The 27,215-nt window shown below is 38.5% G+C and overlaps 1 protein-coding gene across 1 annotated transcript in view; it reads left to right on the forward strand.

Annotated features, from left to right (window-relative positions):
- LOC126244840 (retinal dehydrogenase 2-like) overlaps positions 1–27,215 on the forward strand; it is a 67,017-nt gene that overhangs the window by 2,352 nt on the left and 37,450 nt on the right. The window contains exons 2-6 of the mRNA XM_049948269.1: positions 13,248–13,352; positions 14,902–15,003; positions 16,317–16,482; positions 22,742–22,932; positions 23,012–23,125. Of these exons, the coding sequence (XP_049804226.1) occupies positions 13,248–13,352; positions 14,902–15,003; positions 16,317–16,482; positions 22,742–22,932; positions 23,012–23,125 (678 nt within the window). The remainder of the gene's footprint in view (positions 1–13,247; positions 13,353–14,901; positions 15,004–16,316; positions 16,483–22,741; positions 22,933–23,011; positions 23,126–27,215) is intronic.

Below are 27,215 nucleotides of genomic sequence, written 5' to 3' on the forward strand. Positions count from 1 at the left end.
GAGCATTTTTAGTACCGCATAAGTAACGTGAAAAAACTTTTTGAAAGAAAATTTTATTTAATAAAAATAAGTGCATGCACTATTATGACTACACGCATATGGATGCTTGACAATCACACAATAACAACAACACAAGGAGTAAACAGAAAACTGCCGATGTCCTAAAAAGCATTATAGAGGACACGTAGGTGAGAACTGAATTTAAAGGAGTGCATCTGTTTCACATCATTCTGTAGGCCCTACTATGTTCGAGATCAGAGCTGCTCAATAAGACATAAGAGCGACCAGCAAGCATTACTAACAAGGGAACCTCCCCATCGCACCCCCCCTCAGATTTAGTTATAAGTTGGCACAGTGGATAGGCCTTGAAAAACTGAACACAGATCAATTGAGAAAACAGGAAGAAGTTGAGTGGAACTGTGAAAAAATAAGCAAAATATACAAACTGAATAGTTCATGAGATGATAAGTAACATCAAGGAAAGTGTGAAGGCAGGAGCGTTGTGGTCTCGTGGTAGCGTCAGCAGCTTCGGAACGGAAGGTCCTCAGTTCAAATCTTCCATTGAGTAAAAATCTTAATTTTTTATTTTCAGTTTATGTGACAAACTCTTATGTTTTCATCACTTTTTTGGGAGTGATTATCAGATCCACAAGAAAACCTAAATCGGGCAAGGTAGAAGAATCTTTTTACCCATTCGCCAAGTGTACAAGCTAGGTGGTCGACAACATATTCCTGTCATGTGACGCACATGCCGTCACCAGTGTCGTATAGAATATATCAGATGTGTTTTCCTGTGGAGGAATCGGTTGACCTATGACCTGGTGATCAAATGTTTTCGGTTCCAATTGGAGAGGCACGTCCTTTCGTCTACTAATCGCACGGTTTTGCGATGCGGTCGCAAAACAGAGACACTAAACTTATACAGTGAACAGAGACGTCAATGAACGAACGGACAGATAATAACTATGCAAAAATAAAGAAAGTAAAATTTTCACTAGAGGGAAGACTTGAACGAACAGAGACGTCAATGAACGAACGGACAGATAATAACTATGCAAAAATAAAGAAAGTAAAATTTTCACTAGAGGGAAGACTTGAACTGAAGGACCTCTCGTTCCGCAGTTGCTCACGCTACCACGGCACCACGGTGCACCTGAGCCCACATTCTCCATGATATTGCCTATGTGGCCCATGGACTACTCAGTTTGTATATTTTGCTTATTTTTTCACAGTTCCACACAACTTCTTCCTGTTTTCTCAATTGATCTGTGTTCAGTTTATCAAGGCCTATCCACTGTGCCAATTTATAACTAAATCTGAGGTGGGTGCGATGGGGAGGTTCCCTTGTAAGTGGGTAGGCTAATGTAACAAATCAAAGCAAATTAAAGAAGAGCAGGCAAATATCCATTTTATGTTAAATCTTCAAGTATACTAACAAAATACGCCGGAGTTGTTCTGGAAGCGGGAAAAAACATTGTAGTGTAAAAATGATCAGAAGGAACAAATGAAAGGGCAGACAGCACAGAATTTTCGCGCGTTTGCTGTAATGACTACTTGAAGTTGTGGCTTGGGACCCGGCATTGAATGTAATTAAGAAGACTCTCAACAAGAAATACGAACTGGCGACCAGGGCGGACGTAGCAAGCACATCGACGCTACGACAGATTCCGACGCCCACCTGACGATGGCTACATGTCTGATCGCCGAAATATTGTGCCCGTTGGACACTATGGACCGGCGGTATACCCGTGGACTGTTTCTGTGACCATCTAAGATGCAACATAAGCAGTCACTAAATATAAAGTTTTTTTGATTTACAGTGTATTTCACAGGCTTTGTTCCATCAACATGACTGTAAGAACAAAAACTTATATTAACATAATATTAATGCTGATAATCAGTGACATCCCAATTAAACTATTAGTTCTCCACTGAGTAGGAACATCCCTTTCCTAGCGTTTCAAGAAGCTTGTTTTTCAATAGACATGATTTCATATTCAGAATCACCTTACCTTTTAGCCTGTTCATTACCATACGTTGTAAAATCTGACCACCAAATTTTAATTACCCTGAAATCTCAATATGCAGCATCTGTAGTGCAACTTAAAGGAAATAATTTAAGTAATTTACAAGTAAAACCTGATCTATTACCTTGTGACTTCCATCAGTCTCCGCTTGCCACTTCATAGTCCAACACATCAAATCGTGTGAAGCCATGCACATTGACTGACAAAAACGTGTGTTCAATGCACAGTTTTTTATACAGAGTGACTACACTAAACTGGCTGAATTCATGAATGGAAACAAAAGAACTATCACTCTCGCAGACACCCAGTACCCGGTTGCTGTCAATGCTCTACAGTATAAATCAAGAGACCTTAGTGCCTTTTCCACCACATGGGACATATGGATCATCCTCCCTGAACATATTCCCACTTCTTGCTACTCTCCTGGGCATAACCTCAGTTAACCAATCTCCCTTTTTTTCCATTAGAAGAATTTCATTATTAAGTCAACCGACCTTTTATCCCCCGCCACTCCCTGCTGGAACAATATTTTACAGCATGATTCTATTTGTTGCACCTGGAGCATTTAATAACGCGTTCTGTATGACATAGTTCATTGAGAGAGAACGCCAGTTTTTCATTCCCATTTGATTCTTCACGTTTGGGAATTGTGTAGTAGTTTTACTTTGATAGAATCTCCGGAGGTACGTGCGCCACAAGTTTTCAAGTGCCATAATCATAAGTTGATAACAATCGGGTAATCCAGCCAGGAGCAAAATTCCTAACCACTCTTCACTCTCAGGGTCGTTATGATCTGATCGCAGTATTCGTCTACCGACTTAGTTATCTAATTTGGTTGTGCTTAATGTTCTAAGCGAGCCAGAGTCTTCAAGTGATTTTGCCAAAACTGTTCAAGCTACTGCTGCCGTATTCTTGTCCCGTATGTGGGAATAATTTGTCTTGTCCATGAAGAGTGAAAATCGGGAATGCGATTTTTTGTCTCTTTTCTTCCAAAAATCGTCCACTTTCGTCGGATCCCAGGAAAGTACTCTATAACATCTCACACTTCGTAACGGACTAAGTTATGCCTTCATGTCAGATTTCCACATCGAATAATTTTCCTCCCCGAGCAACTTTTCAAATACTGGGAGTCTATATGAGGTTGTAGCACTCATTTTTAGGTCTGAACGTTAAAATAAACGGCGGCCTGTGCGTGCGATCGATCAACTGACGAAAATAAAGTAAAAAATAAACTCGGCACTCATGTAACTTTACTGACTCTGGATTTCCACGCAGTACTTCTATTTTTAACATCTATGAAACGTCTTGGGCCCATACTTTTTGTTGAACATTTTTAATTCGGCATAATTAACGTGAAAACCTTTGTAAAGGGAAGCTTATTTAATGAAAATAAGTACATGCACTATTATAAGTGCATGCATATGAATGCTTGACAACCGCACAATAACAGTAACACAAGGAGTAAACAGAAAATGTCATTATCAGTCAACGTGTCCCAAAAAGCATTGTAGAGGACGCATCAGTGAGAACAGAACTGAAAGGAGTGGATCTGTTTCGCGTCATTCTGTAGGCCCTACTACATTCGAGGGTAGAGCAGCTCAATAAGACATACGAGCGACCAGCAAGCATTAGGACAATGTCACAAATCAAAGCAAATTAAAGATGAGAAGGCGAATGTCCAATTTATGTTAAATTTTGAAGTATCCTAATGCACTACGCCGAAATTGTTCTGGAAGCGGAAAAAAATGTTTGGAAGGCAACAAATGAAAAGACAGACAACAGAGAATTTTCCCTGGTTTGCTGTAATGACTACTCAGGCTTTGCTAACGTTATTTCTTTTCAATTTTTTTAATCTCCTTTAAACGGAACTTTCAGTAGCAAAATCTTCAGAGATGTTAAATCCTTTAAAATCATTTCATTAGTTAACTCAGTCTTTTTACAGCTGAATATACTTTTTTACTCTGCAGACTCCATATTGTACCTATGGAGAGAACACTATGTACCAGCATAATCAGCTACTTTTCCCATTCCATTCTTGGTAGGAAGCAAGGAAGATTAGGATTTAACATTGTATCTACAACCCATTCAAGGATGGCGAGATAGCAGACTGACCGCCTGTTATGCATCTGCCTCTGTCCAGATTTCCCTTAATTTTGGTGTTTTATAGTACACAGTTTGTAGTAACGGTATGTTACCTGGGTCATCACTGAAGGTGGATTCAAGAAACAGAAAAAATACAGTTTTTAACCTCAACAGCAATGTGTTTGTGTTTGCTGCTATAAACAGAGACGATGAAAGAAAATCACTGCCAGTTACTGAGGGCTTGGAACAACAGTTTGGCGCGTCTACCTCAACCAATCACGTAGCACGAATTCGCAATTACCTATAGCGACACCTCACTGTTGTTGCAGTTCTACAGAAGACCATCGTTTCGCCTGCAGGTATTTGTGCTTCGAAGCTGAAAGCTATTTCGCCGACTCTACTGTAGCTAGTTAAGATTATACTGCTGACTTCATATAAATGTTATAGTCCAAAATACATTAGTTGAAAATACCTAAGGTCACTGACACCCAGCTTTGCTTTATTTCTAATAGTTAGCGCCCAGCAATGGTGAAAGACACAATGTAACTGTCTTCAGCAACTTGTTTTCGAACCCAGCTAATTTCATTGAGTTAGAAGTAAAACAATTGTATATCTATGGTGAAATGTGTTTAACATTAACTATCTAATTTCGTTTATGTTTGAAGGACACAACCACTGGAACATGGTTTTTATTGTGACCACAAGTCTTACATCATATGAAGAACAACGTGCACATGATATCGTGGTTGAATGCATGTTATGTACTCTCTGTTCAGTACTTGCTGCTTAATTTGTGGGGCTTTTGAAAATGGCCAGTGTATGACCAAAATTTGTAAGTTAATGCAGATGTGCAGGAAAAACGGATCCATAATGTTCGAATACAATATTAGAAGTGTGCTGCTTGACCAAGGCATGTCGATTAAATATAAAGGCGCAACGTTCCAAAGCAATATGAATTGAAAAGAGCATGTAAGGACTGTAGTAGAGAAGGCGAATGGTCAACTTAGATTTATTGGTAGAATTTTAGGAAAATCGAAGGAATTCATAGGCGGGCTGCCAGATTTGTTACCGGTGGTTTCAAACAAAACTCAAGTATTACAGGGGCATTCCGGCAACTCGAAATGTGAATTACTGGAGGGAAGATGCCGTTATTTTTGAGGACCATTATTGAGAAAATTTAGAGAGCCGACACTTGGGGCTGACTGCAGGACGATTCTACTATCGCCAACGTACATTTCGCGTAAGAACTGTGAAAATAATATTAGAAAAAGTAGCAGTGGTACGAATGTAGAGGAAGTGGTGGTAATATGGACCCCAGTATATTTTTTAATAAAATATTGTACATTAATACAATAATAGTACCTTAGTTGATATAGTTAAACTCTACTGACAGTTAACTAAGACATTATATTGATTAAATTCATTAAATGTCAGAATACATTTATTATAATTTTGTTTCGCAAAGATGATAAATTTGACAGCAAACGAGATGTGCACTTAATATGGCCCCCATGGTGTTTGTTAATATGGACTCCCCAGTATATTTTAAGGATTTTTTGCTGCAAGAAAAACGAAGAATTGCTTTTTAATTAAAATACGTATTTATTATGAAATATAAAACCATAAAAGTACAAAGTAGCACAGCACTAGCGACAGAAGTAACAAACATAGTCCTCTTTCTCTGCCCCCATGCATTTGTTGTGAGTCCGTAAAGAGCACATTAGGCATTGCACCAATAATTCGCCACGAACATCATATGAAAACTTCCCGTCACAGAATAGGCAAAGATTATCTGGCTGGCGTTGACCAACCGGAAGGTCACACGGAGAATGACCAGAACCAGTTGAGAGCCCCAAGACGTCATCGTCAACACAATCTGAGTCATCACTTTCCATTTTTTTCTTGCTTAATCAGTTTTCTTTATCTGTCGACTATTGTTAGTTAGTCATCACTGTCCATTTTTTCTTTCTTAATCAAAGTTTTCTTTAACTGTCGACTATTCTTACTAACGCCTCTTGCACGACCATATTCACCAAGCCTTCTACTACGAGTTTGGGTTTGGGTTCCAGACTAAGATGTCTGTGATATAACTCAAGTTCCTTTTGATAGATGCTAACTTCCGTCGACCGCGTCCAGGGCCACGAAGATTAGCTCCAGTTTTTCTCTTCTATGTAAGCTTCTAATTCATTTTTATATGGATATCCTGTCGCAAGACTAGCAACACATGGTTTTCGCCCACGAGACGATGTTTTCATCTTCTCACATATGGGATGGATATCCCTTGGAGACTCACCAAATGCAATTTTAATACGCCCATGGACATCAATTTCAATAGCATCAAGGTCCTCTTCAGTCTGAACTCTCTTTTTGGGTTCCTGTTGTTTCGGTAGGTCGGCAGACGCAGGAATCGGGACTTCTTCCCCAGCGATGAATTCATCATCTCGAAATTTCTTTCTTTCTAAGGGATAAATTCCTGTTACCCTAAACCCATTTACTGCATTAATGCCGGTTGTACACCTGGAGGTAGGCCTTACCAAAGAGAGACGCTATATCACAGGGTCCAACAAGTTTGCCTTCATGGAGCATCCACAGACGAATATTCTCACTGTAGTGAGTCTTAAATGCACCCGTAAAAGTATGATCCAGGGGTTGCAGGTTGTGTGTTATGTGTGAAGGCAGTGACAAAATGGTGATGAAGTTTTTTTCTTGCCACAGCAATCACATCAGTTTTCCTTATATGGGAGAAGTGACCATCAAGGATGAGTAGTATAAGCGATGTCTCTGTTGGCTTTGTTTTTTCAATAAAATGTCCGGCCGCTGTGGCCGAACGGTTCTAGGCGCTTCAGTTGGGAATCGCGCTGCTGCTACGGTCACAGGTTCGAATCCTGCCTTGGGCATGGTTGTGTGTGATGCCCTTAGGTTTGTTAGCTTTAAGTAGTTCTAAGTCTAGGGGACTGATGACCTCAGATAAGAACGTCTGCCATATTTGTTCTCAGGAATATGAACATGGGGAACATAAGAATCTCCTGCACTATCGAGCAGATGACCATTACTAGAGACCCGCACTCTGCAGCAGTCAGAGAATAAATTTTGCATTTACCTCTGCTTGCAATTACTTGCGGTGTCTTAGTCTGAACTACACTAAGGCCTTTTTCATCGTTGTGACATACTCGATCTTCTGGATATTTATGTTTCTGGAATTCAGCTTGCAGCAAGTCGTAGAATGAGTTAATTCTCTCACGGGTAAAGCCTTTTGCTCGAGCATATGACGTTCCGGTTGGCTTTCTAATTGAAAGGCTATCTTGATGACATCGAAGAAAATGGTCAGGCCAAGCCCTTCCAGCAATTTCATTTCTGAAGTTTGTTGCAATTCCATTCCTAACTGCAAGTTGGTAGGCAAGTTTTCGAACATCCATATGAGTACAACCATAGAGTTTGGCCCCTATATACTGTAAGGAATCCACTAGTTCATTTTCTAGGCATGCTGGTACAGCTGGTTTTCTTCCAAGCTTTCTAGTTTCAACATCTACCACCTGTGGGGTATTAGCCTCATACACATACCAGCACAGAGTTGTTTTTGGGACAGTGAAATGTTTCGGTGCTTTTTTAACTCCCATCGTTTTGCTTACGGCAGCAGACACAGCCTCTCACATTTTGTTTTTATCCCACACCTCCCTTTTGGGGGTTGGTTTAGGTGCCAGATTAGTCCTAGGCATCTGGAAACAAAAATAAAAACATTTTATGGGCTGCTCATAATATGGACAACGAGGTCCGCATTACAAGCACCAATGGGGGCCATATTACAGTCACCTTAAACGAAATAATACCACACCTTTTAATCTATTTGAAACTGTTGCCAATACTTTCTGGGTTGTATGCATGGCACTGACATCTAAGTGTTAACCAACAATGGTACGTTAATAAAGTGAAATTCACATACCTCTGAAAGTTCTGAACAGGAGCTTGAAACATACTGTCACTCAACCACTGTACTGACATGCTTCCAGTGCTCCTACAGGCCACTGAGGATACTAGTAGACTAGTTCCAGCTATCACCACTAGAGTTCAGCTAAATGTTATTAAGATATTAAGGGGGGCCATATTTGTTGCAGGGGCCACATTACCACCATTTCCTCTATATACACAATCGTTTTGCCCTCACTCAAATTGCGAGTGGAACAGAAAGGGAACTTACTAATAGTGGTGGGTTTCTTCTTCCACACACCATATGGTAACTTGTGGTTGTATGTATGTGTTGATGTAGAAAACTAGTACCCTACTGATTAAAAATGAGTTACTGTGATTATGCCCCAAAATAACTGTATTTAGATATAAGTTCAGCTATAAACATTGTAGGCCTGTATGGTTCAAAATAATTTGACCAATGTATTGTGTCTAATCATTATCTGTCAATTACGTTCACATAAAAAAAGAAAAACATAGTGTATGGTAGCATAAATATAACTAATGACTCAGCCAACACAGTAACAGAGAATTTATGGGAAAAACAGAAAGTAATTAAAAATCAGAGCTGGTGAAGAATTTCATAAAATATGTAAAATCATTCAAAACCTACTAGACTTAGACTAAGTTCTTACTTGACAGAGGGGCTGTTTAAGTGAAGTATAGTAGTAGCTTCAATAACAACCCAAGCCATCAGTCATCTTGGGCAGTTTTTTATGGTGTGCAAAATAAGTGGAGAACAGCTGGTGACATTTTGAAGCTTAGTTTTGTCTGTGAGATAAGTTTGGGTATTACATTGAAACAGAATTCCCTGTGAATAGTAAATGGGTTCATGACAAATCCTGGGACATACTGTTAAACTATCATTAGCTATTAAAAGCTGCTGCCTTTCCTGTGCATTCAGTTGCTTGGCTTTGGTTGTTACTATAGAACTAGAAACAGTCAGAAGCTAGTCAAAGCCAATGCTTAAATGTGAGAAAGATCATCAATTATCACAAAGTGCAGTAATGTTGTGCAGTGGCTTCTTGAAAAATGTAGATAATATGAGAATTTGTGTGGAAGAAACTATGCATAGTTTGGATAATGAACTGACATTTAGCATGGAGCAGTTCTTCTCTACTCAGTTTGTGCATTTTGTTGTAACAGTTTGGAGTCTATCATAGATGGCCACCATCTTACTTCTGTCAGCTGTAAATAGTTTTGGAAGTCAGTGTTTAACTAACAGATATGTCATTAATTCAAACAATGGAAAATCCAGGATGGAATGTAACAATATTATGAAAAGGAAAGTTACTACTCACCATATAGCAAAGATGCTTAAGTCGCAGATAGGCACGACAAAAAGACTTTCACAAATAAAGGTTTCAGCCAATAAGGCCTTCGACAAAAACAGATGACACACACAAAAACACACACACACACACTCACGCAAATCCAATTCACATACACAAATGTAGCCTCAGGCAACCAAAATCACACTGCGAGCAGCAGCACCAGTGGATGATGAGAGTGGCGACTGGGTGGGGATAATGACGAGGCTGGGGTGGGGAAGAGGAAGTATAGTAGGGTAGAGATGGTGGACAGTGAAGTGCTGTGGGTTAGACGGTGGGCAGGGGAGAGGTGGGGAGGGGAGGGGGGTAGCGGCAAAGGAGAGAAGTAAAAAGACTGGGTGGTGTGTTGGTGGAATGAGGGCTGTGTAGTGTTGGAATGGGAACAGGGAAGTGGCTGGAGGACAGTGACTAACAAAGGTTGAGGCCAGGAGGGTTATGGAAACATAAGATGAATTGCAGGGATAGTTCCCACATGCACAATTCAGAAACGCTAGTGTTGGTGGGAAGCATCCAAATGGCACAGGCTGTGAAGCAGTCGTTGAAATGAAAGATGTCTTGTTTGGCAGCGTGCTCAGCAGCAGGGTGGTCACAGTTTTACAGTGGCCATTCCTGTGTACAGACACCTTGTTGGTTGTTATGTCCACATGGAATGCATCACATTGTTTGTAGCTCAGCTTGTAGATCACATGACTGGCCTTTACTGGGATAGGTGATGTTTGTGACTGGACTGGAGTAGGTGGTGGTGGGAGGATGTATAGGACAGGTCTTGCATCTAGGTCTATTACAGCGGTATGAGCTATGAGGTAATGGCTTGCCAGCAGGGGTTGTGTAGGGATGGACGAGTATATCATGTAGGTTTGGTGGATGGCGGAATAACAGTGTGGGAGGGGTGGGTAGGATCAGGGAACGATGAGGGGTAGTTGAAACCTTGGTGGAGAATGTAATTCAGTTGCTCCAGTCCTGGGTGGTACTGAGTTACAAGCGGAATACTACTCGGTGGCCGGACTGTGAGACTCTGGGAGGTGGTGGGAGACTGGAAAGATAAGGAATGGGAGATATGTTTTTGTACAATGTCGGGAGGATAATTAGGTCTGTGAAGACTTCAGTGAGGGCTACCTGTGAAATCAGTCATGTGATCTACAAGCTGAGCTGCAACCACTCTGCTGCATTATATGTCGGCATGACAACCAACAAGCTGTCTGTCCGCAAGAATTGCCACCGACAAATGGTGGCCTGTTATTTCATTATCTACACCTAATATCCATTCTCTAACCTATGAGAGGGATTCCTATTACCAGAGAATTAATGGCTAATAAAAATGCAAGAGAGGAAACTACATCTTACAAGGGAATAGCACTATTTATAAACAAAGTTGAGTATGAATTTTGAAGCTTACAGAACTAAAGTAGTTATAAATTTACTTGGACATAGATTGCATATGACTATTAGTTCTTTACAGTTCATTCACTCAATGTACTCTGTAGGTAATGTCTAAGTTGGGGGTCTTTAAGGTGTTAAACAATGCAAAACATATCTTAAAACACTGAGAAAAATATTGTTAACAAAATAACTAGCAACTAACTATTATTAATGTTGGACTGTGTATATCAACAATAAATGAGGTCAAAATACTCAGTACCTTGTATACTCAAAATATAACTGAAACTATTAAATCATAATCAGCAAAAAAGTATTGCTTCAAAAAAGAAAATTGTAAAATGACCTAGTTATCTAGTTGTATACATTTTCCTTTGTCCTTACATACTGGGCCAAATAAATTACAATAATCAAAAATCAGAGGAATAGGATTGAGAAGGCCAGTTCTATTTAAAGAACAGAAATTTATTCTATTTGCGATGGAGAAAACACAATAAGAGTGGAAATCCCTGCTGATGTGAACTTATTTTGTTCATACATTACATCAAAAATATTAGACGCAAACACAATAATAATGATAATAATAATAAATCACAGTGTATGGGAATTCCTCAATGCATAACAAATAACATCAGCATGATGGACTCAGATGTACATTGAAAGCTTTGTAAGCATTACCATATTTTTCATAAACAACAAATGGGTGGATGTTATGATTTTAGCAATATTCAAAATTCTTTGAAGTACATTGATTCTTATTTCTCAAATAATATTCTAAAACAAATGGAGCCGTTTTAACTGTGAAAATTGTTTCAGATATAGCTCAGAGAGATTTATAGTATTAGCAGTCTACATATTTCTTTTAATTTTTTGGAAATGTCTGAAGACTCTCAGTTTCCTTTTTAAGAATTGTTGCACCTGATTATAAATTATGTTCTGAGCTCCTGTTAAGTTTTATATGGCTGAAACAAATAGACCTACAATATACAAAAAAAGTTCAGTTGACTGTGTTCTTTGATCTGGCTTCTTGTTGGGGTCAAGGTATTCTGGAGGTAACTAGATCCCATCAGGCATAAAGCAGTAAACTATAAAGCACTACAAATTCCACATAATTTCAAAAACATATATTATTAGCCACTCTTACAAGTTAATATATAGATTCATGGGTGAAGATTCCTATCAAGTGTATGACAAGCAGTAATATATGTTATAAACAGGATTCTGTTTTTACACTGTATATGTAATTGCTAAACTTTGATAAATATCAGTAGGATGGTGTAAATATTAAGCTCACAAGAGCACATTTTTAATTCTTATTTATTGGTGATTGGAATACTTTCTGTTCTGACAGCACTTTATTACACAGGTGGTAAATTTGATGGTTGAAAACAGTATGTAAAGAGATACAGAGCACATAGCAGCTGTCAACAGATTATAATAACATATCATAGCAGTTGAAAACAGATACAAACATAGTAAAGTAGCTGATATTTAGTATAGTCATGAAAGCAGTAACATTGATCAAGTTAGTGGATTTCTTTGTATTTTTACTCCATCAAATTTAAAATCAAAATGAATGAATAGTATATAGTAGTATAGTGATGCTTTATTACTAATACAATAAATAGAGTAAGTTTTGAAGTCCTTGTTGAGGTACACCTTGACTCCTACCATATTCCAGATAACTGTCCTTAGTGATGGGGTTCATGGAACATTATGAATAAATAAATTAAGGGAGTTAATTGCATAAAAAAGAAAATTAAATGCAGAAAATGTCATTAAATTCAAATAGGTTTATATGTTGGCTATTACGTACTGTCAACTGGTGCAATTTCCAGTACAGCTGTTAGAAATGCACAAAAAACAAATAACAAGACACCTAGCTTTGAGAGCCTCAGGTTGCTTCTTCTGGGATGAAGGAGGAAGTGATTTATAAGAGAGTGTTGGACCTCAACATTGTGAATTTATAAGTACAGTGCCAACTACGGTTAAGGGAGTGATAGCAGCACAAAGAAAAGGGAGAAAATATGATAAATCGAGAGGACAGAGGAAATGTCTTTGGGGAGATTAATGAAAGAAGGTAGAAATCAAGCAAACACCAAGGAGGTAATTAAGTGGTGGTGAGAGGAGGTTAGGCTAGCAGAATCTAAATCAATGACGGTGGAGGGATGGGAGGATATACTGAAGGATAAGAAGTTCAAGAAAACTAGTGCTATGAGGGAGAATTGAAATGGTCAGTGTGCTGTTGCAGACAGTGAGTGTCATGTGTTTTGCTGTACTGTTCATTAATTAGGTACGGAACATACTCAAGATGGACTGTAGGGAAATGAATTTGTCTATAGAAGTTTGAAACCAGTGTAAAATATTCTGTTGTTACCTGCCTAGATCCATAGTCCTTATTTATATAGAATTTCCTGTATGTTTAACACAGTGCACAAAACTTATCTAAATTCTTTTCCAATTGCAGCTTTTTATAAACAATGAATTTGTTGATTCAGCCTCTGGAAAAAAGTTTCCTGTTATAAATCCTGCCACAGGACAGAAGATTGCTGAAGTTTCAGAAGGAGATAAGGTAAGTGGTTACATTCCCTTTCATTAGAATTTACATGGCACCTGAGAGTAATGTGCTCATGATGTCTATCATGCCACATTGTGCTTGGGAAGGAAACAAATTGAGCTGTTTTTTTTCCAAAGGAAACGAAAAACACTAAGTAAACTGTTTTGGAGACTGAATTATTCTCTCCTTTAAAAATTGTAGAATAGTAAAAAATAATGAACAAAACATTCTAGGGAGTTTAGACTTTCAGCAGTTCCTCAATACAGCATTGTTCATCCAGGAATTCACATCACTTGAGCTAGATATGGTGAGGATAATTAGTATTATATATTACTATTAATAAATGTTGTACTTTATAGTCTTCAGTTATCATGCTAGCTGGTGGGTGTTTTAACTGATTGTTACTAGTAATTCAGCCCAAACATCCTTGGTAGCAGAAAACTTGTTTCTGCTATAGTTCATTAAAGCATGGCATATGCCTGCTTGATAGTGTTGCACTAGAATAGAAACATGGCTACAAAATATGAAATAACCTATAACAATTATTAATATTGGGATCACACAATTTACTTAGTAATTTTGTTAACAGTTTGATACATGGCAGCTAATACAGTGAAATCTAATTAACTTGGCTGTCTCTTGGTTGTCTATGATATTGTCAAAGTATTATGCAGACACTCATTCAGCTGTCCTAATTCTCTGTAAACAATGACTGCTAAGTCAGAATGTAGTTTTCAGAACAGAACTCGTAGAAGTGTGTCCTGCAGCATAATTGCAGGAACTGTTCAGAGCTGGCTGCTGTCATCTGACTGCACAATGTCTGCAGCATATTGTCTTCTCTTCCTGTTGGTAGAAGGATACACTTTTCTGCTAGTACTAGGTTGAAGCAATGTAGCCCCAGTTGAGAGCACTCACTATGCCACCTGGCAACACCCTCAGCAGATGAGTATGATATACTGCTGGACGTGGTGTGGAAGCAGAAAGTGGTCCCGATTTATGAGCGGCATCTGGAGGCTGCTGCTCGGAACTGAGTGACTTTACCTTTGTATGGCAGCCTCATTTTCTGTTTGTTGCATACCTCTGAAGCCTAATACACAGTAGTATCAATGAAGACACAAGCTGGATATTTTAAGATTAATAGAAAATATTTCTACTGATTTAAAAATGGTAGTATCACGTTATTGATTGTATTCATTCTTTGGACCAGAGATGCTCTTTAAGTGTACTTTCAATGGTCAAACTGGAATGTTTCCTTAATTAATATGTAATTATTTTGTCATGTATTTTGGTCCTGTTATTAACAGATAAAACAGGAAGGTTTGCTGTAGCAACTGTGTGTGTGTGTGTGTTTGCTGTATGTGTATGTGCATGGCTCTAAGTAATGACTGCAAACACAATAATTCACACAGTCATACAATTGGTTCAAAATATTGATTTAACTCACGTTACATGGGTGGCACACACACACACACACACACACACACACACACACACACACACACACAGCATTGCTGTAAGCTCAGTCCACATAGTAAATCTGAAATGAGAATGTTGGCTATTACAGGCTGATGTGGACAAGGCAGTAGCTGCAGCCAAGGCTGCCTTCAAAAGAGGGTCTGTGTGGAGAGAAATGGATGCTTCAGCACGAGCAAAGCTAATGAATAAGGCAAGTTAAGATAAATACAGCTAATCTGTGATGATTGTTAATATAAAATATTTGTTATATGTTATCCTAACTTTATCCATTGCCCAAATTAAAAGTAAACTAAAAGACATTTGCAAATAGGACAGAGAAAAATAAACAAGCTTTAGCTGCAAAGAACAATATACCAGAGTCTTATACGAGTTAAGTTGCTATCAAAGCCTACAAAGAAAGTAAGTGAAGATGAAACGTAGCTGATCTTGCTAAAAGTTACACTGTCTGAAAGAGTTCATTATAAAATTTCCAAGGAGAGATTTTCGCCTTTCAAATACCACCAGATTAGTGTAAATCATGCATTGATCATATACATTTTAAATGTGCACAGAAATATATAATTGATGCAAAGTTTTTTTGTTATTTTGTTTTGCAATTTGACATTTTTTTGTGTAACTATCTACTACTAAAATCATTATAGATTTTTCAGACAAACATCTTCTTGGCTTAAAAAATTAACATTTTTTAAATCATCTTTGGCGGGGGGTGTCTGTGTCTGATGCTTTTTAAAGGTTAAAACTGTGATTTCGTCAAGTTATTAAAATTTATTTTTAAATCACAACTGACCAGTTAACAAGAAATATGAAACAGCCAAACACATGCTTTATGACAATCTTGGAAACATCCCTCCCTAGCGCCTATCATGTCGCTGCCAAATATCGGCCCTACCAACAGTTACAGTATTGGAGCTCAAGACGCAACACATATTGCAGTACACATAGTAATGGTTAGTATTGTAGTGATTTATTTAGGCTTATTATACACTGTCTCTGACTGAATAATGATGTCATTGACAAACCTTAATGATATTATTTCTTCTCCCTTTTCTTCAGTTTCATTTCTAAATTTCTGCTTCCATTACTGCTTACCGTGTGCTTGCATTGAGTGACAAGGAGGGATGGGCTACTTCACCATCTCACTTCTCCTCAATTAAGGTCTGTGGTGTGCTTTCTCTACAGTTTGTAAATCATCTTTAGCTTCCTGTATTTTATCTCTCATAACTTCAGAATTTCAAAGGGTGTATATCAGTCATCACTGATAAAAGCTTCTTTCTAACTTTAGTAATGCTGTGATTCTGAGTTTGCCTTATGTGTTCGATCCCATATTTTCCATTTACAATGGTGAGCCATTTCTAAGGTCAGAGGAAGGCAAGCGTACAGTACTTTCATTTCAACTGCATCTAATAAAGCGTGGTTGTGTTCAAATCTTATTCAGGCAATTGTATTGCTTTTCATTATCAAGTAAATTATTCAATAGAAAAAACACTAATATTCTCATTTCAGTTGGCTGACTTAATTGAGAGAGATGCACAACAGATAGCAAATTTGTTAACATTGGAGGGAGGCAAACTCTTTTATGGTTCCTTTTATGAAGCAACTTCTTCAGCTACTACTCTTCGATACTATGCGGGTTGGTGTGACAAGATTACTGGGAAAACGATTCCTACCGGTAAGTACAGTAAAGTAGGGAGACATTATAATGAAATATGAATTAATGCTCATGAGATATTGGCACAAAAATATGTCATCATATTTTATCAGTAGAACTTACAGCACTCAGAGGAACAAGTAGGACACTGTTTTAAAAAGCAAATTGACCTCTACTGATGTAATTTAAATGCAAGATGATAAAGCTATATTTTACACTAAGCCACTAAAATGCTAGGTTTTGATTAAATTACCTTTTGGCTTATTTCAGCTTAACTATTTGTCATTTATGGATCTGAGAAATGTTTTAAATTTTTTTTACATTGTCTAAGATACCAGTAGAGGTACGATGAGAAATACCTATTGTCATGCATTTCACAATGGTGTTCCGGGTGTGGGTGTGGATATAGATAGCTGATGAGGATTTGTGACAGTGAAATATTCAAACTGATAAGTAAAATAGGTTCATTCCATAGCTTACGAAATTGCACACTGTTTTGTAAATACTGTCAACATTTCATATGCAGGGGGAGAAAAATGGCTCTGCATACTTGATACCTACAGGTAATTCCATATGCTCTATGGAGCATATCACTTAAACAGCTCATAATGAAGAGTTCTCTTTGAGAGTGCAGCTTCATGTTACTTTCTGAATTTTCAGTTAATAACATGCCTATCTTTTAAAACTATTCAGTTACTTATTTTTGCAAAATATGTTCTTGTCCAATTTAAATCACACTGTTCAATCAGATTTAATACTGTGTGATATAGATCTCTTTGTTTTTGCAACTTTCTTTCTACAGTCCAGTATATCTACAAATATTTGGTAAGCTGTTTCTGTGACTGCCTAAGATATGGATAAGATGCAACATAATCAGTCACTAAATTTAAAGTTTTCTGATTTACAATGCGTTTCAGAGACTTTGTTCCATCAGCATGACAGTGAGAATACAAACTTATAGTAACAGAATATTAATGATAATAATCAGTGACATCCCAATTAAATTATCAGTTCTTCCATTGAGTGGAAACATCCCTTTTCTAGATTATCAGTTAGCTTATTTTTCAATACACATGACTTCATATTCAGAAACATCTTATCTTTTAGCATGTCAAAGATTTTCATACCCATACATTGCATAATCTGAGCACATAATTTTAATTGATTAACAGATAGTGTAAAATTATCTTTATTTCTTGTGATATATCAATGAACAAAATGATTTCCATGAATTATTTTGGGTTACTAAGTAAAAAGAAAAAAAAATGGTAACATATATGTGTTTAGAGGGAGGGGACTGATGCAAGTTTGAGGTTTCAAATAATAAACAACATTTTCAGCAAACCTGTTTCTGATCATTTTGTTCTGGAGCTTAAGTATACAAGATACACACATAAAAAAAGGTTTTGCATCACCCTTGTTCCCAGAACTCCTGAAGATAGATGTTGACTGTGGATATAGTATCACAGACACAGTCCCTTTGACTGTTCAGAGATGTGACTAAACCCACCCAAAGATGTAAACAACCATGCATGAGCAGCACCTGTTAGACAGAGGGGGGTCTGACAGCTGATCAGTTCCAGTCATTCCACCAGGAAGGAGGTACACGGCTCATGTTGTCTGTAGTTCAACCATGCCTAGACGGTCAATACCGTGGTTCGATCGTGTCCGCATTGTTACTTTGTGCCAGGAAGGGCTCTCAATGAGGGAAGTGTCCAGGTGTCTTGGAGTGAACCAAAGTGACGTTGTTGAGACATGGAGGAGCTACAGACACACAGGAACTGTCAGTGACATGCCTCGCTCACACTGCTCAAGGGCTACTGCTGCAGTGGATGGCTACTATCTATGGATTATGGCTCGGAGGAACCCTGACAGCAATGCCACCATGTTGAATAATGCTGTTCATGCAGCCACTGGATGTTGTGTTATACTCAAACATGTACAATAGGCTGCATGATGTGCAACTTCAATCCCAAAGCCCATGTTGAGGACCATCTTTGCAACCACAACACCATGCAGTGGGGTACAGATGGGCCCAAAACCATGCTGAATGGACCGCTCAGGATTGCCATCATGTTCTCTTCACCAGTGACTGTTGCATATGCCTTCAACCACACAATCGTCAGAGATGTGTTTGGAGGCTACCTGGTCAGGCTGAATGCCACTCGACACACCGTTCAGTGACTGCAGAATGTGTATGTTCCCTGCTGTTTTGGGGTGGCATTTGTGGGGCCAGCCTATGCCACTGGTGGTCATGGAAGGTGCCATAATGGCTGTATGATACATGAATACCATCCTCCAACCGATAGTGCAACCATATCAGAAGCATATTGGCGAGGCATTCGTCTTCATGGACAACACTTTTTGGCCCCATAGTGCACATCTTGTGAATGACTTCCTTCAAAATGATGACATCGCTTGACTAGAGTCGCCAACATGTTCTCCAGACATGAACCCTATCAAACATGCCTGGGATCGATTGGAAATGGCTGTTTGTGAACAACGTGACCCACCAACCTCTCTGAGGTACCTACACCGAACCACCGTTGAGGAGTGGGACACTATAGGCCAACAGTGCTTTGATGAACTTGTGGATATTATGCCATGACAAATACAGGCATACATCAATGCAAGAGGCATGCTACTGGGTATTAGAGGTACTGGTGTGTATAGCAATCTGGACCACCACCTATGAAGGTCTCACTGTATGGTAGTACAACTTGCAATGTGTGGTTTTCATGAACAATAAAAAGGGCAGAAATGATGTTTATGTTGATCTCTATTCCAATTTTCTGTACAGCTTCTGGGACTCTCGGAACCGAGGTGATGCAAAACTTTTTGCTAGAACTTCCTCAAAAAACAATGTCATATCTCACTACTGATTCAAAATATCTCTGGTATTCAATCTTTAAGTGTCCATGTCAGTGGCTTAGGATAATATTTGCAATGCAAATGTAACACTGCACAACTTAAGTACACATGATGCATATTCCAGTTTAAATTCTTATCTGGATTTAGTCCTACAAATCTGATGGATTCACTTTCATTATCTTCCTATTTCTGAAGCTTATTTTTATTTCCTGGCATTTTGACCGTTGGATCCTGAATAGTACAAAATGCACTTTCAAAATGTTGAGGGTCAAACCATATAGCTGGAACTATGTTTTAAGTTATCATGTGTGTTAGTGCACTCACGGAATTTTTCTCTGCTTCACAATGTTCAATGAATGCGCATGTATTGTTGGCAAACAGAACTTATGAAGAGTGTATATTGATGGGAAAATCATGTACTTTATTGTTAAGAACAGTTTACTGCTATTGAAGAAATACTTACTTTTTTCCCTCTTTATTTTATGCTTAAAGTAGGATACAACTTGTAATCTGATACTTAACATAGCGTGTAGATTAGCAAGGTATGGTTTACCTAGTGACAGGCCATTATCATGTCACAAAAGATTTCTGTTCCTTTGTTATTCTTGTCTAGTGAGGTACTCATTTTTTCAACAAAGTTCTTTACAGCATCTACAGTATTCTTCCATTCTGTTAGCAAAATGGATTATTTGAAATAATCTCAAGTATGATAATAAAATTTAATTTTATCCATTGTTTTCCAGTGCTTTGTCTGCAACTGTTTTACTTTCGTAAAATGTTGTCTAGCTGTAGCTACTTCCTCAAATCAATAAGAAGAACATTGACTAATGAATCTGTGTGAATGACTGTATAGGAAAATGTTTATAAAATTACATAAATTTGCATGTATAACAATTTCATTGTTTCAGTTTAAATTTTGTCCTACACATTCTGAAAGATGTTAATAATGTAAGTTTAATGTTCTCTCTAGATTTCAACCAGGTAAGACGAGAAATATTAGTAAGTGTAAGATCTGCTTAGAATTTTGAGGTGTGGACATTTCTTCATTCCACATGTTTATTCTGATAATTTCTTTAAAAAAAGAAAAAAATAGCCCTGTTTTGTATTCTGTAACACATGAAACAAAATCCGATGTCAGATTCAGATTGTGGTACAGTTTATCCTCCAATTGTAATTTCTACTTTAACTCACAACTTTCCATTTAAAGTAACTTAACAATATATAGCTACTCAACTGATTAATTAACTTACTTTTATTGGGGCTCATAAGATTACATTATGCACAGAGTGTATACTTGATATGGGAAACCAGTCAGCAGCTTACCCTTAAATCTTAATATGTAGCCTCTATAGTAGAGATAATTTAAGTAATATACAAGTAAAACCTGCTCTATTATCCTGTGACTACCACTCATTTCAGCCTCCACTCCCCCCTTAATAGTCCAACACATCAAATGCAGAACAACACGTGAAGCCATGCATACCGTATTGACTGACAAAAATGTATGTTCAATACAAAGTTTTTTGTACAGAGTGATGGCACTAAACTGCCTGACTGCCTGAATGCATGAATGGACACAGAAGAACTATCACTCTTCTAGAGATAAAGTACCCAATTGCTGTCAATGCTTTACAGTATAAATGAAGAGACCTGAGTGCCTTTTCCACCACATGGGCCATATGGATCATCCTTCCTGAATATATCCCCACTTCTTTCTACCCTCCAGGGCATAACCTCAGTGAACCAACCTTTCTTTTTCACATTGGCAGAATTTCTTTATTTAGTCAACTGCCTTTTTATCCCCCCACTCTCTGCTCCTAAACTCTGTCACTCTCTGGTTTTATGATTGTGTCACTTTATTTAGTCATATAATCATCTGCACTATAAAATACTTGTGAAAAATATAAACAGTTGTGGAACAGTCTTCTCATTCATAATGTCATGTAGACATTGTATCAGTTGAGCACATAGAGGACCCCCATTAAATAATTCTTAGTCAGTGTGGCTAATTTCTTTACTCATTCTATCATATATGAATTTCCAATGATTTGTTTTTTGTACTCATTCCACTGTAAGTCATTCTGTACATATACTTGCAGATATTTCATGGATGTGACTACTTCCAGTGATTTTCAGCAATTGTGTAATTGCAAAGCTACGGGGTTTTCTGTCTATTTATGCACAATACATTACATTTTATGATTAAAGTTCTTCTGAGTGTTGTGCTGCATGATTGTGTAAATAACTTGAATATAACTAAAAACAAAGATGATGTGACTTACCAAATGAAAGTGCTGGCAGGTCGACACACACACAAACAAACACAAACATACACACAAAATTCTAGCTTTCGCAACCAATGGTTGCTTCGTCAGGAAAGAGGGAAGGAGAGGGAACGATGAAATGTGGGTTTTAAGGGAGAGGGTAAGGAGTCATTCCAATCCCGGGAGCGGAAAGACTTACCTTGGGGGAAAAAAGGACAGGTATACACTCGCACACACACACATATCCATCCGCACATACACAGACACGAGCAGACATTTGTAAAGGCAATAATATAAACTACAAAAAGTCAAAATTTTGATGGTACAATGTCCTTCCTCAGGGCAAGACTGGTTTTGCTGGAGGAGAGGTGCCCCTATTTATTGCAGATAATCACTGTCATTATGTCATATTTGTAGAATTAAAATACAATAGGCTAGTCTGACAGAAGAGGGTAGGAGAGAAGCTATTCTTGGGCTATCTGGCTTGTCTATGATTGGTGATAGCCTGCAAATCAGTACTTGGCTTTTGGCAGACATGTTTTCTTCCTGGTGTGAACATAAATGCACTGACAGCTCCTCTACAGCTGTTTAGACTAAGTTGCAGACAGGCACAGTTAAAAAGCACTTACACAAAACTTTTGACAACAGCCTTCATCAGCAAAATAGAAACAGAGAAACACACATACAGGCAAGCACACATCATGCACACATGACTGCCAACTTGGCAACTTGGGCCAGAATGTGATGTATTGACACCAACTGATTGCAATAAATAGGGCCACCTTCCCTTCTGCAAAACCAATCTTGCCCCTTAGGAATCCATTGAATTATGGACAAAACACATTTTTATAGTTGACATTTAAAGTCTTTTATACAATGTAATGATACTGCACCCAGAAAATTTTAATCATCATGACACTGAACATGCACATGTGGTTGTGCCAATACATTACATTTGTTTGTATTGAAAATCAACTGTTAATCCCTACATTATACTTCAGCCCTCTGCTGATTTTTCTGCTTTTCACTGTAAATTTTTAGTCATAAATTTTACATGTGTTAAATATAGAGAATAAGTAAATATAGCTTTACTGTAGATTCAGCCAAGGTTTTTTTTATAATTTTAATTCTTTACACTATTTCAGATGGTCCTTACTTCACATACACAAGGAAGGAACCCATTGGTGTGGTAGGACAAATTATTCCATGGAACTTCCCTCTGGGAATGGCCATGTGGAAGTGGGGCCCAGCACTTGCCACTGGTTGTACAATTGTGTTAAAACCGGCAGAGCAGACTCCTCTTGCAACACTGCATGTGGCTGCCCTCGCTAAAGAGGTAACTTGCTTAGCAAGCTGCCAACACCCTCAACGATCTTTACTGTTGTAGCTGAGCTTGATAAATCATTTCTTCACAGGCAGGGTTTCCTGATGGTGTCATAAATGTCATACCTGGTTATGGTCCAACTGCAGGAGCTGCTATTTCCTCACACCCAGACATTACTAAAGTAGCCTTTACTGGCTCCACAGAGGTAAATATTTGTAATTTTTGTTTTGATACTTATTGATTTAAACATTGTAAACATAATGTATACTTACTTGTCAGCAAATTATAATAACAAAGCTAATATATGTTTGGAAATAGAAGATACCACATGAAGTACTTCACACAGGAATCAATGAAACTTGAAATGATAAATGATCAAAATCTAAATACTTCTGAAAATGGTTTCCATATTATCATTAAAGACAAGATAAAAAATAGTGACAAAGTTTTGTCTTCATTGATACTGTCATATTGTATAGAAGCTGTGGTCAACCAAATAATCATCCATTGATGAATTACAGTTTTTGTCTTGATAATTACTATTTTTTTGGGATCTGGTTTGTGCATTATGAGGTTTTATGCTTGGATGGATTATGCCTTTCTCAAATATTGCTATGGTCTGTCATACGTGTACATAAGTATTTTTGTCTCAACTCATTTCCATAGATGCAGTATTTATTACTGGCCACCCTTTCCTGTACAAGTTTTGTTTATAACATGTACGTAGCAGTAAGAAGAGAAATTAATTTTAGTTAAATACCTTCTAACATGATGTTTGGTATACTCCCCCCATTATTCTTACTTTCTTTTTGTATGATAAATGATATTGAACTTGCTCCACAATTTCCTCAGAAAGTTACCCCATATTTCCATAGTGAGAGAGCATGAAAAGTACATATCTGTGGTATCTAGTTTATATCCAGTGCTGCATTGATGGTTGATCATTAACTGCTGTGTCTCCATTAACATACACAACAATTTTAATTGATTTGACTTGTTCCACCTTTATTGTCACATTTGACAATACAATTGCCAGTTGCATACCTTAAATAAAATGTTATTCACAAGCAAACACTCCCGTTATCTTACTCATTAGTATGGCAGTGTCCACCTATTCACAGTGCCCATTTATAACAAAGTTCTGACAGTAAAATAACACAACATTGGTTTCAGTTCACATAGTCAGTAAACACATCAATTTCTTGCTATAAGAGACAGATGCATAGACATCCATCATGTAGCTTAAAATGTATAATGCATAATGCATGCAACAGAAGCTGTTCCCATATTGACTCAAAGAAGTTAATGAAAGATAAAATATGTTACTGCATGGACGAAAGTAGATGTTGATCGTACAAATGTTAGTGGTGGACTTCTCAATACATAGATGTTGCTCGTGTATTAGCTTGTGTGGGAGTGGTGATTTTTGGGTGAGGTGGCTTCTGAAAGACTTAGGTATGAATATGTTATCATCTCAGGAAATACATATTTATTTATAAAACTACTAGGTTGAAATTTATTAGAATAGTTGAGTTATGCATTCAAGCAATAACTTGGTTTGCATAATAAATGCTTTTTTAATGAAATATAAAAGGTTACAGGACTATTTTGTGTGTTTACACTTAGAATTACCTACTTATAAGTAATTCTTGAGTTTCTCCCGGCGTATTTGATAATCAAAATACCCACGGGTGTACTGCCGGTCTACAGTGTCCAACGGGCACAATATTTCGGCGATCATACATGTCGCCATCATCAGGTGAACTGACGGACTGAGCTCCTGTGAACGTGCCGGCACGGAGATCCGTACACTATGGCTGCTCAGGTGGAACTGGGTTCGGTCGCGGCGGCGGCGGATTTAAATACCCTCCGCCCGCGGCGCGCTCACTCCGCCGTCCGCGCCCCGCGCCACGGTCGCGCGGTGGAACAGATTGCGACGGCGTCTGAGATGACGTTGGTGTGATGGCTCCGTCCGCCGTGGTCGTCACAACTATACATTTGCTTGATTTACTCTTGATTAACCCAATCGCTGGTTCCCAAGCCTTGCTAAGATTATAGCCACAGTCACGATTTATGAGGTTGTCATTGGTGCGAATTTTGATGGCCTCTCTAACAACGCTGTCCCAGTATCTCGATGTCTGTACCAGAATCCTCGTGCGTTCATACTCCATAGCGTGATTTTCCGACAAACAATGTTCAGCGACCGCCGACTTGCTCGGATACATCAGTCGAGTGTGCCTCTGGTGTTCACGGCATCGATCCTCGACGGTACGCATCGTCTGACCATTATACGCCTTGCCACATTGACACGGAATCTGGTACACGCCGGCCTTCCTCAAACCGAGGTCATCTTTGGCGCTCCCCACCAGTGCACGAGTTTTATTCGGAGGACAAAATACCGTTCCGACCCGACCAAAGATGACCTCGGTTTGAGGAAGGCCGGCGTGTACCAGATTCCGTGTCAATGTGGCAAGGCGTATAATGGTCAGACGATGCGTACCGTCGAGGATCGATGCCGTGAACACCAGAGGCACACTCGACTGATGTATCCGAGCAAGTCGGCGGTCGCTGAACATTGTTTGTCGGAAAATCACGCTATGGAGTATGAACGCACGAGGATTCTGGTACAGACATCGAGATACTGGGACAGCGTTGTTAGAGAGGCCATCGAAATTCGCACCAATGACGACCTCATAAATCGTGACTGTGGCTATAATCTTAGCAAGGCTTGGGAACCAGCGATTGGGTTAATCAAGAGTAAATCGAGCAAATGTATAGTTGTGACGACCACGGCGGACGGAGCCATCACACCGACGTCATCTCAGACGCCGTCGCAATCTGTTCCACCGCGCGACCGTGGCGCGGGGCGCGGACGGCGGAGTGAGCGTGCCGCGGGCGGAGGGTATTTAAATCCGCCGCCGCCGTGACCGAACCCAGTTCCACCTGAGCAGCCATAGTGTACGGATCTCCGTGCCGGCACATTCACAGGAGCTCAGTCCGTCAGTTCACCTGATGATGGCGACATGTATGATCGCCGAAATATTGTGCCCGTTGGACACTGTAGACCGGCAGTACACCCGTGGATATTTTGATTACTTATAAGTACATTAGCCATATTTGAAATTATGATAAATTATGCAAATTCTTAACGGTGGCTTAAACGATTAATGAAGAAATATCATTTAGTCCAGAAAATTCAGGGTAACAAAAGTGTAATGTCAAACATGAAAATTAAATGGCAACAGTACTTGTAGTTGGTTGCAAACTTCGACACTAGTAATCTGATTAGTTAATTAGTTTCATAAAAATTAAAATATGTTACTGTAAAGTATGAATTCTGGTCTTTCTAATGGTATATGTCAGTGTTTCTATAATGACTAATTAGCTCAGCTGAAATTCCTCCTTATAGGCTACAAAATATTTTCAATCATTAGTTATTCTTCGTTAACCTGTCATTCAGGAAATATAGATGTACTACTGCAATAAGCATATTGAAAATTATCACCTGAATGTTGAATTTACATGAAACAATGGTCTGAGTAATATTTAGACAGATTTGGGCATACTCTACATATACTCAGTGTGGACAATTTCATTCAGATGAAATTTGAGGAAAATTATTGTTATTGGTAGGTGTGCAGTCTTCAGATTAAGAAATAAGTTCTCATAGTTCTAAAATGGCAGAATTTAAAGGAACAGTTCTTTAGTTATGCATATTTTCCCTTCTGTTGCTCTGGTTTTCTATATAGCACTTTTTAAGTATTTCATTTACTTTGTATGTTTAGTTATTGTTCAAACCTCCATGGCTGCTCTGTCCACCATTTCATTGATCCAAAATTCTACATACCCTGGTGTCCAGGATAATATTCTCTCCTTTCCTATCATGTCATTAAAATGACTTATGACTTTTGATGGTTATCCACAGGGTGAGTCAACATGAACATGTTGACACAATAAGACGAGTGTGCCACATCTGTTTTCAGCTCATGCAAAGCCAGCCATCTGCAAAGTATTCTTAAGTGCAAAACATATGACAGTGCTGAAGAGGGTACTTAAATCTTTGAATAACTCCTAAGTATAACAGTGCAGGAAAAGAGAGATTGCTATTTACCGCAAAGAAGACACGTAAAGTTGCAGACAGGCACAGTTAAAAGACACATAAAGCTTTTGGCCACAGCCTTCATCAGTACAAGAGAAACACACATCATTCACACACAAAAGCAAGCAGACCTCATACACATATGACTGACAACTCCACCATCTTGGGCCAGAGATGTTGGAGTTTCCATTGTTTT

The sequence above is a fragment of the Schistocerca nitens genome, chromosome 1, assembly GCF_023898315.1.
Source record: "Schistocerca nitens isolate TAMUIC-IGC-003100 chromosome 1, iqSchNite1.1, whole genome shotgun sequence".
Lineage (NCBI taxonomy): Eukaryota > Metazoa > Arthropoda > Insecta > Orthoptera > Acrididae > Schistocerca > Schistocerca nitens.